General features: G+C 36.8%; 1 protein-coding gene across 6 annotated transcripts in view; it reads left to right on the top strand.

Moving 5' to 3' along the window:
* UNC5D (unc-5 netrin receptor D) overlaps positions 1–16,905 on the top strand; it is a 704,674-nt gene that overhangs the window by 673,554 nt on the left and 14,215 nt on the right. For all 6 annotated transcript variants that reach the window (XM_060182795.1, XM_060182801.1, XM_060182791.1 and 3 more), the window contains 2 exons: positions 1,112–1,276; positions 7,105–7,283. In XM_060182795.1, coding sequence (XP_060038778.1) covers positions 1,112–1,276; positions 7,105–7,283 — 344 coding nt within the window. The remainder of the gene's footprint in view (positions 1–1,111; positions 1,277–7,104; positions 7,284–16,905) is intronic.

Genomic DNA, 16,905 nt, shown 5'->3' with positions numbered 1-16,905 from the left:
TTTCAATTTTGGAATAGCTAGGTAATTTAAATTCCTTTAAGTGAGTGGACTGAATGTTAATCACTGCCCCTGAATGTTAATCTTATAACATTTGTCAAACTCTCTGACTTGATGCAACTTTACCACCTTTGATGGTATTAGAGAAAATTAAATTTTAGAAGCTGGTAATGGAAGAATTAATTGAAATGAGAGAAAAAGAAAGGAAGTAGATTACTAGATGCTTGGTATGTATTGCCATTGTCAAGGACCCTAATCTGATTTGAGTAGATGGAATCATAACAATAAATGACATTGACTCCACATCATTATAAAGCCTTTCTAAAGGCATCTGCCAAGGCCAGATCAATCAATGATAAGAACTAGTCAGCATTAGGGGAAAAAGGCAATCTACATAGATTTTATCATTTCCCTCATCACTCAGTAAACATTGCTTTTGCCCATCAGTTGTCTGTAAGAGGAGGTTAAATCTAACTCCATATTATTTGTCTAGGACAGCACTAACAGACACCAGAAACATAACTGTGGAGTGGGTGAATTAAATGAATGGAGAGTTAGCCAGCTAGAGGACAAATATGTTTCTATATTTCAGATATGTACATAGTATATGATTTTGCTATAGGTATAATTTTTATGTTGGATACATTAGCATGTTTTGTCCATATTATTCTGCATGTGTTTGTGTTGGAGGATAAATTCTAGTCAGTGACAAAACATCCATTTAAATGATATGCTATCATCCTACCCATGCTTTGGTAAAAAGAATAGAGCATAGATGTCCTCTAAAATTATTTTTTTAGTAGGAAAAAAATAAAAGATGATGACTTTTTGAATAGTATTCTTTCTATTGGTATGCCAAGTGAAATTGAAACTCTGCAGTCTGTGCCTTTGGAATTCAAATGTTACCAATTGGAATTGACATTAATTCCTTTTGTACTGCTTGGCATATGTTGGAACATTATAGCAGTCTCACCAAAGTCAATCAAGGAATTATCACTGCTGTGATCAGCTTCATCATCACTGTAATTATTACTATTAAATCTCTCCTGTTCTCTACTCATCTCAGCCAGGCTCTGCATACCATACTCCTCTTCTCTCCTCATCTCCCCTGCAGGAAGTTCCGTTCTCCCGCGTGTGGTGCAGTAACTGGCAGCCTCTGCACTGTGCCTTCTCCCTAGAGCGCTACACGCCCACTACCACCCAGCTGTCCTGCAAAATCTGCATCCGGCAGCTCAAAGGCCATGAACAGATCCTCCAAGTGCAAACATCAATCCTAGAGGTGAGTCCAATATGAGTAAGTATACTTCACTCAGTCATGCCATACAGGATCTGAAAGGGCTTCAAAAAGCATTGACTCTTTGATGTTCATTAATGACAAGGAAAAGTAAACCTCCTCAGGCTGAGGATTTAACTGAATTTTCTCACTGACAAAGACACTAAGTACATCTAGAGTTTAGACTCTGTGTGTGTGTGTGTGGGGGGGAGCTTTGTTAGAAAGAATTGTTTAAGAATTTTTATTTATTTATTTAAGTTATAAAATATAAAATATCAACAAAACCATACAATAAGAGGGGCAAAATTCCACATATTTTCCCACCACCAGAGTTCTGAATCCCATCCCCTCCACTGGAAGCTTTTCTATTTAGCCCTCTGGAAGTGGACCCAGGATCATTATGGGGTGCAAAAGGTGAAGGTCTGGCTTCTGTAATTGCTTCTCCACTGAACATGGGCATTGGTAGGTCAATCCATACTCCCAGCCTGTCTCTCTCTTTCACTAGTGGGGCAGGGCTCTGGAGAGGTGGGTTTCAGGATACTCTGGTGAGGTCATCAGCCCGGGAAGTCAGGTTGGCGTCATGGTAGCATCTGCAACTTGGTGTCTGAAAAAGCATTAATATATAAAGAACAAATTGTTTAATAATCTGGAACCTAAAGGCAAGAATATAGTAGATGACATTTGGGGTTCCTTTTTGGGAAATGTTAGTAGGTCTATTTTAGGTATATTCCATGGGGCCCATGACTTCACTAATTTTTGCCTGAGTCTGATAGATAGCTAACTTGCAGGTGGGCCAAAGATATTATCTGGGGAGATGGTGTCAGGGTTGGAAATAGGACTAGAAATTGAGAACTACTCTCTTCCCTGATCTAGACCTTTTTTAAAAATATAAAAACCTAATAATCCATTGTAGGCTTGAGATATTGACTGAAATGCATTATTATGTAACAATAAAATTGAGATACACACCATAAAAAGCAGATGGTTATTTGGCTCCATTTTGGTAGGTTCTAGGCAGATTTCCAGAAGTCAATTACATTCTATGTGTTATTTCATTTTCAGGACTTTGGCTCATTATGATTTTTATAATTTTTCGTATCCTTTACTCTCAGAGTTCTGCATATCTTCATTTCATTAAACTAGATTATCAATGCCAATAGTACAAGATACAGTTGATATTAATCTCATTGTAAGGAAATAGAAGAGGAAAAAAGGAAAGACTCTTGTTCAAGTTTATACCACTATCCAAGGAAAGACTTAGAATGGGAATCAAAGGAGATTCACTTGGGAATTTAAACTATTTTGTTTAAAAACGTAGACACCTCACCTCTGCCCTAAAGTAAATGAATGACTTCTTGGTTTTGAAGTTGAGTTTATTGAGTAGACAGTGTCACTCCTTCCTGAATGGTTATTTGGAAGAAGAGAGTAGACTAACAAAAGTATAGAATTGGAGGCAGCATGTGACACTTCAGTTTATAAAGTTTATGATCTCACTCTAAGGCAGAAGTTGAAAAACAAGATCAGAAGAGAAAACGCAAGTAGAACCTGAACTGGAATTGGCATATTGCACCAAAGTAAAAGACTATGGGGTGGATGGGCGGAGGGGGAAGAATACAGGTCCAAGAAGGATGACAGAGGACCTAGTGGGGGTTGTATTGTTATATGGAAAACTGAGAAATGTTATGCATGTACAAACTATTGTATTTACTGTCAAATGTAAAACATTGATTCCCCAATAAAGAAATTTAAAAAAAAAAAGAAATTTTAAGGCAATGTGGATCAGGTTATAAAAGCACAGATTTTACTGTTCACCTGAAGAATATACATGTTATATATAAACATATATATTATGTATATAAATTATTGTGATTTATATGCTATGCATAAATGATGTGTATTTATTCATTTGTATTTGACAGAATGTGTAACATATTTTGTATACATACAATTCAGTTTCAGGTTTGTTTGTTTCCTTAAAACTTGTAGCCTTGCAGCATTATCACTTCTTTCCATTCTCATCTTAATTCATTGTTTATGCAAAATGAGTACTGCTAATTCCCCAAATAGTTTTTCTGAGGAGCTGATGGCTTTCCAAAGCACTGTGCCTCAAAAATGATAGCTGTCTTAACTGACATGTTTATACAGTATTTGCATTCATTATTGCCAATTAGCATTATGCTGTAAAGCAGTTTTGATGGAAAAGGTAGATCTAGAAACCTGGGGTAGGATATTTTTAGGATCTCTTTGTTGAACAGTCATGGCATATTTAACACAACACATCTCAAAGTAAAATAAAATCTGTAGGGAATTTTTGAAGTAAAAACAAAAGGAAACCTCAAGAAGAGCTGATAACAGAAATAAACATGAAAAGGTGGAGATACAAAGTACCCTAAATGTCTCTTATTAACAGGACAACAAAAGAATCTCAAGTTCAAAAGGTTTTTAAGCACCGAAATATTGAAGATCAACTTCTGTTGTTACAGATGTGTATTGTAAAAGAAATGTAACACATTGGTCCAGCTTGCTACCTTTAAATCTTATGTAAATAAATTCTTGACCATAAAAGGAAAATGAGCTAATAAACAAAACTGCTATTGCATCTCCATTTTTTGTCACAAATTATTTATTAAACAACTGAATTGTTTTCATTGCCTACGTCAGAATAGCACTATTTTATAAGGACTCAGTACCACTCGGAAAATAATTTAATAAGTGTCATATACAATTAGTGTAATTTTAAGCATCTAGATAAATGTTGTAAACCTTTTGAAGTCATTTGCTTCTTTATGTTCGACTTCATACTCATTATTCTCTCTTATGTTAGTAGTTTTCCAGAGAAATACAATCTTTCATATCATCATCATACTTCAAAATTATACTAGTGATCAAGAGAATATGTTTTGGTGGAGCTGGGGGATGGCTCAGAGGTAGAATGCTTACACGCAGAAGGCTTCAGTTCACTTATTAGCATCATATGAAACAGCAGAGAGGTACTCTTTAATTAAAAAAAAGAAAAGAAAGCAAACTTTAAAAAAAAAGAATATACATTTTATTCTTTTGGGATATCACTGTCTCAGTACTTAAAATATGTTGAATCCTTTAAATTTAACAAAATTTAATAGCCATATAATCATTAATAACAGTATTAATGATCTAAAAATTGAGTGCAAAAATGATGCTAATTTTAAAGAGAAAAATTAATCTTCAAGTAACTTATTATATTATCTCTTATTAATACAATATTATTGATGCATATTTTTTAGAAATAGAATTAATAGTTTTAAATAGGACTCTTGCATTTTACAATATCCCCTTCAGGAAATTTTCTTATTTTTCAAAAGTGTTAGAAGTTAGAGGATGATTTGTCTGCTACAAAGTCGACAGAATACTTGGAATTTCTCATTGATTTACAGCTCCCAAGCTAACCAGGTAAAGTTGCTTATCTCAGATATACAGAGCATAAGAATCTACTGTTCCTCTGCATAGTTAATTTAGACAATCAGAAAATGTGATGTATCTACAGGATTCTTATTACTTGGACCAGATGTGTTTTAAATGCATCATAAATACTATATAAAATGTCATGGAAAATATATAAATTTGGAAACTTTGTGAGGAAAATGGGGACTCACTTATCAAAGTGTACCAACTGAAGAAAAAAATTACTTTTAGAGACAATCACTTGAAGGCTATATCACATTATTTTCTGAAGACTTTGTGTATCAAGGTCATTTTTCTTCTACCAACAGTAAAGATTGCAATCTCTTCTGTCAAGGGAATTTGGTCTGGTTGATCAATTCATAAGTGTCATTAAAGCCTTGAGAAGTTAGTCCTCTGTCTATTGCAGTCCATGGGCATGAGTATTTTTATTTCCATTGTCAAGACACTTTTTTCTCAGGTTCACAACCTGACAATAATGAATTACATATATAATTATCTTTTTCTATTTTCTATCATTCTTTTAAAGGACATTATCCTTCTTTAAGTTAAAAAATATTTAAGAAACATATTCCTACTTGATTTGCATTTTAAAGTACTAGAATAAATTTTTAAAACCATAATAAAAACTTGTATATATAGCAATCTATTTTTGCAGTAAGTAGTTAGAGTTGGTTTATTTTATAGCCATTTGGTGTATTATAAAAGAGTTGTCCACTCTGCCTGAAATTATGTCCAATCCACTCAATACCTTTTTTAAAAATAGCTACCTATCCTATATACTATCCTATATAATATAAGGATAGTAAAATGGTCTAGGTATTTGGATGTCAGCATTCTATTTTTTTTAATTTATTTTATTTATTTATTCCCTTTTGTTGCCCTTGTTGTTTTACTGTTGTAGTTATTATTGTTGTTGTTGTTGGATAGGACAGAGAGAAATAGAGAGAGGGAGGGGAAGACAGAGAGGAGGAGAGAAAGACAGACACCTGCAGACCTGCTTCACCGCCTGTGAAGCGACTCCCCTGCAGGTGGGGAGCCAGTGTTCAAATCGGGATCCTTATGCCGGTCCTTGTGCTTTGCGCCACAGCCCGACTCCCAGCATTCTATTTTTTGCTGTGTCACGAACTACCAAGATGACTTAATTCTGTAATCTCTGGAAAGACTAAAAACTGTCTAGATATTATTCAGGAAACTGAATCTGAGAGAGGTCACAGAGTATATCTAAAGTCACTGAACTAGGAAATGTAGCTTCATACTTCAAAGCAAGGTTTTCCTCACCTAAAGAGCATGTTTGCTCCACTATACCACACTAACATCAAATACTGGAAGAACCTTAATGAGCATTTTTTATAATATTCTAGATTGAGAATTAAACCACTAAATCAATTTTATTTAATATAATAACATGTTTTCATGAAGAAGCTATAATATGCAGTATCTCTCAAGTCTGTCTGATCATAGGTCAAATCTTTCCTTGATTATAGGTCTAATCTCTTGGACACTCTTGCTTAGGTCAAATCCACCCCAGAATATTTTGATCAGTGCATAATCAATAAGGACCTTCATGGCATCTACAGAATCCCTTTTGGTTTCTAATATTAGATCACAGATCTGATTCAACTGAACTTTAATTTTAGGCCTGAAAATTCTGCTAGTCCCCATAAACTTACCCTCAGACACTCCAGTCTGACCAGTCTCTGTGATTTCATGTTGGTCATATTGATCTATTTAATTGCTTTGAGGTACTGAAGTAACAAATCTTCACGTGAACAGCTCTAAATCAGTGGCAAGGTGGGCAGACAGCAGACAGAAGTTTGCCTGCCAGCATCACGCCAAGGCTAGTCTAGATCTCACCACTTACTCATGACTGGCTCATATTTTACCAAAGTAATTTAACTCAGAAACGTGACAAAAAAATTTACTATAAAATGATACAACTTCTAGAACTCAGTCAAACACATACTTTTAGGTATTCAGCATGGAACAGTAACACATGGAGCTTTCCTGATGAGTGGCTTGACACCAGCTCATTTGATCAACCTGTTTTCCTTTGGTCAGTTCTGATACTTGAAGATTTACTTCCTTCTGCTGAAATGATACCTGTCATGTGTACCATCTTCATACTAATTCTGTCTGTTATGTTCAGGAACACAAGCAAATGATTGTAATATTCCTGGTAGAAGAAGCTGTTGTAAATATCTTCTACATGATTCATTAGGGTACTAAATAAGTTATGTACTGTTTTAGAAGAAAAGAAAACGTGTTAATATGTTCTGCTGAGCCTATCATAATAGGCAACTATTTTGTGCATATATGTTAACAGAATTTTCTGAAAAAATGTTAATACATGCTTCTAGTTGAATCTAACTGTACTCTCCTTATTTTGTTTATAGAGTGAACGAGAAACCATCACATTTTTTGCACAAGAGGATAGCACTTTCCCTGCACAGACTGGCCCCAAAGCCTTCAAAATTCCCTATTCTATCAGACAGCGGATTTGCGCAACATTTGATACCCCCAATGCCAAAGGGAAGGACTGGCAGATGTTAGCGCAGAAAAACAGCATCAACAGGTAATTCAAAGAAAGCCCATGGAAGAAGATTTTATAAGTAGAACTTTAAACATTAATTGGGCTGGGTATAATCTTTTATGTGGTTCTGAGACATTGATAACATTATAGATTCTTCTGTCTGTATTTTATGTAAGAACTGGCAAAGTAAGTGGGAAAAGAGAAGAAAGAATTTGATTCAAATTCTCAAGGAAGGCATATCCTATCATCTCTGTTTCTCTTAGGGACATTATGGAAAAGTCCCACTTTGGTCCTGGTCCCATCTCTAATTTGTTCACTGAATCTCCCAAAGTGGTGTGTAAACCATGGATATTTACTATCTGTGGGGATCCTGAAACTGTCTGAATACCATTAGACAAAGAAGCAACTACTCTATACCTCTTCTCTGCCATCAGGGAGTCTTTGACATTATTAGTCATTCATAGAAGCATACTCACTCTTCAAATATGAAGCCTTCAATATAGTGATTTAAAAAACTGATGTTTGAAGTTAAGTTCAGAGTAGCAGAGGGTGATATGGGCTTTCTTGCTCTAAATGAAAAAAAAATCAGACAGGATTTTAACCAGTGTAACATTGAAAGGGGCAGACAAATTTGGCGTAGTTTGAGGGATATCTACCAGGAAGAAGCACTGAAAAATATCTCTTCTCTTCCAACCGATTCAGATGCTTCAGAATGAATAGAAAGAGAACACATTTTGCCAACACCATTTAATTTTTTTTTTTGGAACTATGTATATATTTTTTTCTTCTTTCAAGGTAAAACCCATTTTCTTACTGTTTCACTTGCTGTCATATCCATTTTTTGTTCTTTTCTTCTTTTATGTGTTTATTTTATTTATTCCCTTTTGTTGCCCTTGTTTTATTGTTGTAGTTCTTGATGTCGTCTTTGTTGGATAGGACAGAGAGAAATGAGAAATGGAGAGAGGAGGGGAAGACAGAGAGGGCTAGCAACTCCCCTGCAAGTGGGGAGCCGGTGGCTGGAACCAGGATCCTTCCACTGGTCCTTGCACTTTGCACCATGTATGCTTAACCCGCTGCGCTACTGCCTGAATTCTCATCTTTTGTTCTTATTTTCAAAGACATTCCATCTGACTCCTTATTCTCTGAAAAGGAGGGTACATGTCTGCCAAGAAAGGATAGAATGCTGTTCCCTATTTCAAAGGGGATCCAGAATCCAAGAACGCAGGGTTTAACTAGAAGGCAGAGATATTGCAGCTGGAGATGCTAGACTTTAGAGAGACAGACAGTCCTGTTATCACAGGCCTTGTCACATTTTATTCTCTATTTAAATATACATAAAAGAAATATAAATGTGTCCATAAAGTCACCTGCCTCTGACCTGGCACAATAGGGGAAAATGTATTTCAAATTGGGAGTGTGTCTGGGCTTAAATAATCAGCATTTGGCTCCTTTGAAGGAAACTGTTCCCTCCAGTGTCCTGGGTTTTAAAATGTGAGCACTTAATGTGCCTCCTTGTTTGTCTGACTTTGATTTTGTTTTCCCTAAGACTCCATTTCCAGCAAAGTCTGAATTGTCTTGATATAAGAAATATAAAGCATGAAGTCCTGAGTTCAATCCCCAGAACTGCATGTGCCAGAGTGATGCTCTGGTGTTCTCTCCCCTATACCCCACAAATAAATTTCAAAAGCACTTATTAAAATTTTAAAAGATCGTGAAGAATCACAGTAACCCTAGAGAATGAGGCTTCTTACATACTCTCTACCCAAGCCTCTCAGGGGGAAAGACATAGGACGAAACCCTCAAGCTGATGTAGTTCCCGCAGAGACAGTCACTAACATTATTCAGAGAAGCAGCAAGGTTACTAAAAATGATCTTGCACCATGTTATCTCATTCCCATTTTGAAGAAATTATCAAAATTTTGTTTTAATTGTTTTTGAATTATCTTTATTTACTTATTGTATAGAGACAGCCAGAAATTGAGAGGGAAGGAGATCATAGAAAGGGAGAAAGGTAGAGAGACATTTATAGCACTACTTCACCACTTGCAAAGCGAATATCCCCTTGGAGATGGGGACTGAGTCCTCCTACATTGTAACATGTATGGTCAACCAGGTGTGCCACCACTCAACCTCTCAAATTTCGTTTTTTTATCTTTTAAGTACTATACTTAAAAGTAAGCATATCTTCTCTGTTGAAAGATGTAGCTAAAATGAAATTCAAATATAGCCATCACAATGTCTTACTGTGTAATTCCAAATCACTGACCTTGCTCTCTTTATCATGACAAATAATATGAAACTATTATTGATATAAAAGCACATAAATATGTCAGTATGCTAATATTATTGATTAGGAAGCTGTTACAAAGTTTGAGAGTTCATCAACTCTGGACCATAAGTCTCATTGTCAGCTTTTCTATGCAAAGAATACACTTAGCAGGATTTAGCAACAATACTTTTACCTGACTCTTCATCTCCTTTCAATTTCCAAAAGTGTTAAAAAAAAATCTAGTAAAGCAACAGCCCTGAATTGGTGAAGGCTTTTTAGAAGTAGTGGAAAGAAACATTTGCTTTTATTTTATTGCCAGTGAAAATGCTCTCTTACTCTCCTTTTGGTAAATGCAAATGTCACTGATGATAATCTCCCTTTTTGCCAAACAAGTTTCCTCTTACGTCTCAATAGGAGAGAAAAGATATGCAATATAAAGTTAGAGGCTTTAGCAATCTATGGGTATGTGAGAAATGTCAGTGGCGTGTGCAGTAAGATGACAACACAGGTGGCCCTGCCACTTGTCTGGTGTGTGGATCACACTAACTAAACTACACTGCTGAGCAAAGAATGTCATAGATAGCAGTTACAATTATAGATTCTGTGAGTGCACTTTGACTATTACTCAGAGTCCATATGTGCTGCATTCTCAAGCTCAAACTGAACATTTGTCCTGTAAATTCAGGTGCAATTATTCTCCACATCAGTGTTCTAGGCCACATGTGATTAGTGTATGGATAGAAATAATTGATCATATGTGAGTAAGTAATGGGGAGAACTGCTGAGGACAAAAACAATTATATAATATTGGAAACTTCTTCAGCTAGAAATATGCTGCTATATCTAAATTTCCACAGTGATTGGTTTGGTTTTAACTGCAACTAGATTGTAGCATCTACTTGTGGAAATTCAAGAAAATTTTCCAGAATTATATATATATATATATATATATATATATATATATATATATATATATAATATATATATATATATATATTAATTAGTATTCCTGGCCTTAAAAATTTACCTTCTGGATGAGAAAAAAATAGTTTGGATAGTCTGCTGCTCTGCCTTTTTCATGGCCCAGGTTTAAGCCTATCTCCCACCACCTTAAAACCTTAGATGCTGTAGTTTCTATCTCTCTAGCTGGCTTTCTGTCTCACTCTTTCTATCTATAAAACAAAACAAAATAGTGTACAGCACTGGAGATGTCAAAAATTGTATGCTAGTTGATAGAATTGACATAAACTAACATCAAAGAATGCTGGTTTTCTTATTTTTCAAATAAAACAGGTTGTGTGCCTGACATTAAAAATAAAAGACACCTGTATTTTATCTGGTCTTAGTAGCTGAGATTCTACTGTTAGAACATTCTTCCTAAAGACATCTTGATTTTCATATTCCAGACACCCTTGTGAAAAAATAATAAGCTTGGCCAAGTTGCTATGGTAACAGAAGCAGGACAATGTGTATAAGATATATTCAGATGAGTAAAAGGGGGGGCAACAGGAATGGAAGAAAGGACAAAAAATGGAAGTAGCTGATAAATTATCCTTATTAATAATTTTGCATGATAGTAAACTTTGGTTGGAAATTTGCTAGCCCTGCCCAGAAGCCTATTTCTCATTGGTCAATTAATTAAAACAGATCAAGCTTTATTTTAGGGTTAGTTTGATGAGTTTAATGTAGAAATTGTGAGCAAATGAAATTCCTTAAACTTCAAGGCTGATAAATGCTGCCATACTTTGTTTTTACTAAACTTTTCTTTCTTCTTTCCTTCCTCCATACTTCCTTCCTTCCATTCATTCTTTCTCTTTTAAGTTTTCCCTAGTTTTTTCAGCTATCCTTATTTGTTTATTGGATAGAGGCAGTCATAAATCAAGAGGGAAGTGAGTGATAGAGAGGGAGAGGGAGAGGGAGAGAGATGAAGAGACATGTACAGCACTGCTTCACCATTTGCAAAGCTTTCCCCCTGCAGGTGGGGACTAGGGGCTTGAATCTGGGTCCTTGTGTGTTGTAAGGTGCATTTACTCAGATGCACCACCACCCAGATCCTCTATCTACTCTCTTAATAGAACTTCTAATGACAAGCCAAGGTCAGAGCCTTTCATTCCCTAAGTCTACTCTCTTTAGATTCAGCAGAACAGTAAAATAATCAGAGGCAGAGTGAAAGGATAGAACAAGGTTATAAGGCAGTTTACTAATCTAGCTCTGAGGAACTCTTAAGAATTCTCCAAAAAGGGAATAAATGAATAAAATAAATATTTTTTTAAAAAGGGAGTAGCGCAGCTGTAAAAAAAAAAGCTGTAGCGCAGCAGGTTAAGCGCAGGTGGCGCAAAGCACAAGGACCAGCATAAGGATCCCGGTTCGAACCCCGGCTCCCCACCTGCAGGGGAGTCGCTTCACAGGCGGTGAAGCAGGTCTGCAGGTGTCTATCTTTCTCTCCTCCTCTCTGTCTTCCCCTTCTCTCTCCATTTCTCTCTGTCCTATCCAACAAGGACAACAACAATAATAACTACAACAATAAAACAACAAGGGCAACAAAAGGGAATAAATAAATAAAATAAATATTTTAAAAAAAGAAAAAAAAAGAATTCTCCAGAAGTGGAATAGTCCCTGTGTTAGTTTTATTTTGGGATAAACAGGAAAGGGGGGGGGGGTGAGCGCAAAATACATATAGAAAGCTTGTTTGGGGAAGACCGCTAAAAGTCATCATCTATTGTATTGATTACAAAGACCAGATACTTTAAAAAAATTTATTTATAAAAAGGAAACACTGACAAAACCATAGGATAAGAGGGATAAAACTCCACATAACTCCTAACTCCAGAACTTTATATCCCATCCCATCCCCTGATAGCTTTCCTATTCTTTATTCCTCTGGAAGTATGGACCCAGAGTCATTATGGGGTGCAGAAGGTGGAAGGTCTGGCTTCTGCAATTGCTTCCCAGCTGAACATGGGCATTGGCATGTTGATCCATACTCCCAGCCTGTCTCTCTCTTTTCCTAGTGAGGTGGGACTCTGGGGAAGCAGGGCTCCAGGACACATTGGTGGAGTCCTATGCCCAGGGAAATCAGGATGGCATCATGTTAGCATCTGGACCATGGTGGCTGAAAGAAGAACTAATATATAAAGCCAAAAAAAATTTTGCCTAATCATGAACCTAAAGGTTGGAATACTGCAAATGAAGATTTGGGGACTACATTTTTGATATAGGTAGCAGGCCTATTTTAGTTATATTCCAAAGAGCCCATGACTATAATAGTTTTTTTTTTTTCTGAGCTTGACATCTGATATGCAGATGGGTCCCAGTTATTGTCTGGAGAGATGATGTAATGCTGGAAAAAGGACCAGAGAACAGGATCAGGGAAGAGAGTAGGTCCCAAATATGGGAAAGGTGTATATATATATATATTGTTTACTGTAAACCCCATCGATTTGATCTGACCTGGGGCCTATATTCAGCTTAGGAGCCTTTGTGACCTCTACATCCCTGTAGGGCTGAGCTCACATTCTATGGTCATGAGTAGGAATGTTCCCAGCTGCCCCAATTTCAGGACCCATCTTCCTCAGGTGGAAGATTGTTGGTCTGCTTCTAAATTCTGCTTCTAAGACCCCTTCTGTTGCATTGCTTGCCACTGTGGTCTATTTACATAATCATTGTTTTGCCTGCACTGGTTAATCCCCACTGGTTCCTATGCTTTTTCCTTCTCCTCACCCCCATCCTATGTACTTCCTCTTCCTGACACTTCCACCTCAGGAGATATATATAGGACAGGATTGTGATTAGAGATTAGATTGTTGAACTGCATCCCCGCTGGTCAATAAAGATTGAACTGCGTTCCCAGCTCAGCCATGAGTCCCTGGTCATCTCTCTCCCGCCCGTGAAGCTAGCCCGGCAGAAGATAGAGTGTGTTATTCATCCTCCCTTGAGAGGATGCAATATTCTCTACCATTGTTGATCCACGTTGGGGGCAAGGTCCTAGGGGCCACTCAAAGGGGGTCTATTGTGTTGTTATTGATAGAGATGACCAGTGACAATGGAGAGAGGGATCTATTTGAGGTCTAGGCCCATCATGTCTGCTTGGGAATCTGGGGAATACCGACTAGGGCCCCAGCTGATGGGGTGGCCTGATAGTGACTACAAAGTCATTAAAGTATGTCAGTCTCTTACCCTTATTCCACTTTTGCAGTCCTGGCTTTGATAAGGTTAGCTTTGGAGTGAGTGAAGGAAGTATAATAGGAAGTAGGTGAGGAGGGTATCTAAGTCTAAGTAGACACTATTTCATTAGAAAATTTATGGTGACTTTTTAGGTCTTTCTACTTGTTTGTTGCATATACTGACTCCCTGTAGAATATCATGCACTTTTGCTTTCAGGTATATATTTTGCCCTAATTTATGTATACATGTATACATATCCCCTATCTCATGGGACCTGGTCTATATCTCAGTTTTGGGACTTTGTTAGGAAGTAAATCACTTGAAATGGAATTAGAGAATCCTATGAAAGGAAAGGTCTCACCGGAGTAATGAGGCTGAAGGGTTAACCTTCCATGTCTGATGTCTCTGGACACAGTCTAAAGTGAAGCTTGCTGAGGTGGTACTCATTGCATTGATTTGGTTGGGATCAGCAGACGCAATATCACTTGGTATGAATTGAGAGAAGCATGCAGGAAAGTGAGCCCCACCCTAGAGATTCCAGGACTTGGGGAAATATAGGTTCTATAGAGGAAGCAGGAAGTGGGATGTTCCTGCTGTTAGGGTTTAAGAAAACAATAGATAGTTATTGCTGTATTCAGATTATTTGGCAATTGGGTTAACTTTGAAAATCCCTTTATTAAGATTTTCTCTATCATACACAACTTCACCATAATTTATGTGCTTTGACATTATTTATATATAGCTGTGGTTTATTGAGTAATGCTACCAGTTGCTTCTGTTCTCCCTGAGACCAGGTACTTTCATTCCTGTGTTTTGAGACTTATTATTTTAACACCAAGCTAGGTTTTCATGGTTTTGCAATAGAGGTTAGAAAAAAGATCATACTCCTTATATAATGGAAATGAACATGAGACTATCATTTCCCAATAACAAGACTTTATGACTCTTCTAAGCAGAATTAAATACAGAGGAAGACAGCATTGAGTAGACCCTTGTAGGCAAAATAAAATGAAACCCAAATTAGGTATTCTAGCTTTGGTCCAGTAGATTTAGGGTGAATTTAACATTTGGAGATCCCTTCCAATGAAGCCAGAAGGGTCCTACAAAGTGAAGGGTATTTGAGCCTTCTTCCACCATAGTCAATTATTCATGAACTTGCTCACTAATGTGAAGCTGAAAGTGACAGTCCTAGGACAAGTTTAGCCATGCACAAGCTGTGGGGACTGCAGTTGTAAGTGGAAGGTGTCCATCTTGGAGACAGTATGGACAAGATGCTTTTTATTTCCCCTCCTCCTCCAAGAAGCAGAATCATGCGTTCACTGTATGCTCCAAGGGGCGGTGCTAAGGGATATTTATTACATTCCTTCTAGGTAAAGGGTGAGTTTGTGCTAGTCTTTGAGGGTACAGGATTTTATCCTTTAAGTTAATGTAATTTTTAGGAAAAGTAGACATGCCAAAACCCTTGTACAGCCTAAGTAATCTCTTTAATAAGTGCTATCTCTTGGTGTATTGCACCAAAGTAAAGGACTCTGGGTTGCAGGCAGGGGGGTGTTCAGGTCCTAGAACATACTGACAGATGAGAATCTAGGGGTGGGGTTAGAGTATTATGTGGGAAACAGAGAGATGCTACACATATACAAACTATTGTATTTTACTGTCCAGTATAAACCACTAATTCCCCCAATAAAAATTAAATATTCAAAATACTGTTGTCTCAAAGAATACTGAGCAGGTTGATAATAGCAATCTCCTTGAGTGTTTTCATAGCCTGTAAAAATTAATTGAGGGATTTTACCCAATCATTAAGAGTGTAACATTAAGGAAGTAACTATTTTGCAATTATTTGTGAGATTTTGTTGAAAAACAGAGTATTTCACAAAGGGAGAGAGGAGTATTTCATCCTTTGCAGTCTTTCCTCTTGGAACTAATGGTCATTCTACTTCCCCCTCAGGATGCTTGAAAGTGTCTCAAAGTTATTGAAGAAGAAAACTAATCTAAATGAGGTCTATTTTCCATATTATATTTCAATTCAAATAGAGGTAGAAACCTGAGTTTGTAAATTCCATTGTCTTTCATCTCAAAATATGAGAAATGGTCATAGGCTTTTCCTGTAGGGAATGGAACTGAAGAATTGTAAGCTGGGTCTAGGTGGGAGCACCAAACATAAAGAAAAATGAATTGACACCACCTTTCTCTAGAAATGCAGATTCTTTAGGCTTCTGGGTAAAGGAATCTACATTTCAAAAAGGAAGAAAACAGGGTCTGTAACTGGCCTCATTATCATTTGACAACTCACAGGCAGTCCTCAATACAGCTGAGCTACAAAACATTTTCCAAAGTAGGGAAGGTCCTTGCTATTCCTTTTCAGAAACCAAATAATAGGCTAGAGGAAAAAGTATGAAGGAATTTTTATTCCCAGATGAATTGGACTCAAAGAATTAATGCACCACACTTCAAGTACTACAGAGTGAAACTCAGCATGTTTTCAAATGTCATTTGGGTGCTTGCTCCAGGCCAGTTCCCTTTCATCTGAAGGTACAGGGGAAGCATTAGGCAGAGGATAGATCTTGAAGCATGCCTTCGACTTATTCTTTACAAAATAAACACTAATTTGCTCTATCCTGGAAGCTGCTTTACTGTTTATTGAGTATCCAGTGATGTTGAAGTTTGGAGATGAAAGCTTGATGAGTGGGCAAAATGCTTATGGTTTGTCCAATTATTGCTGCTCACTCTAAATGGCTTTTCTCTTCTATTTGCATTTTAAGAACCATATGGAGAGTTGGTTCTGGTCACATAAGAGGTTTTCATTAAGTGAAACAATTAGGATGATAGCAAAGATATTAATATTTTGTCATTATGACTCTGTTTCAATTCCCTATTTGGTACTCTACAGTAGGATTATGCACTGTTCTTATAATGATGTTTCCCAATTTATTACAGGCAGCTTAACTACATTTTTACTTTTTATACTGCCAACCTACTCAGAAGATATTTTTTTAAATATGCTTATTAGTGGTGAGAGAGGGGGGGAGAGAAAGAGAAATGATTGAGATGTAAACGGCAGCAGTTCACGGACTTAAAAAAAAACACTTTTCTTTTATCTTGTTAGGGCAGGTCATGTTGAGTGAAATCTAAAAATGAAGTTATAAACCTGTGCCTGGTTTGAGTGTTTTCTATGATAAGGTTGTGAAGCTGCAATTCAAGTTAGACCCCTCCTATACTTTAGAAAGT

This window comes from Erinaceus europaeus, chromosome 2 (assembly GCF_950295315.1).
Source record: "Erinaceus europaeus chromosome 2, mEriEur2.1, whole genome shotgun sequence".
Taxonomy (NCBI): domain Eukaryota; kingdom Metazoa; phylum Chordata; class Mammalia; order Eulipotyphla; family Erinaceidae; genus Erinaceus; species Erinaceus europaeus.
This window is presented reverse-complemented; position numbering and strand designations above follow the sequence as displayed.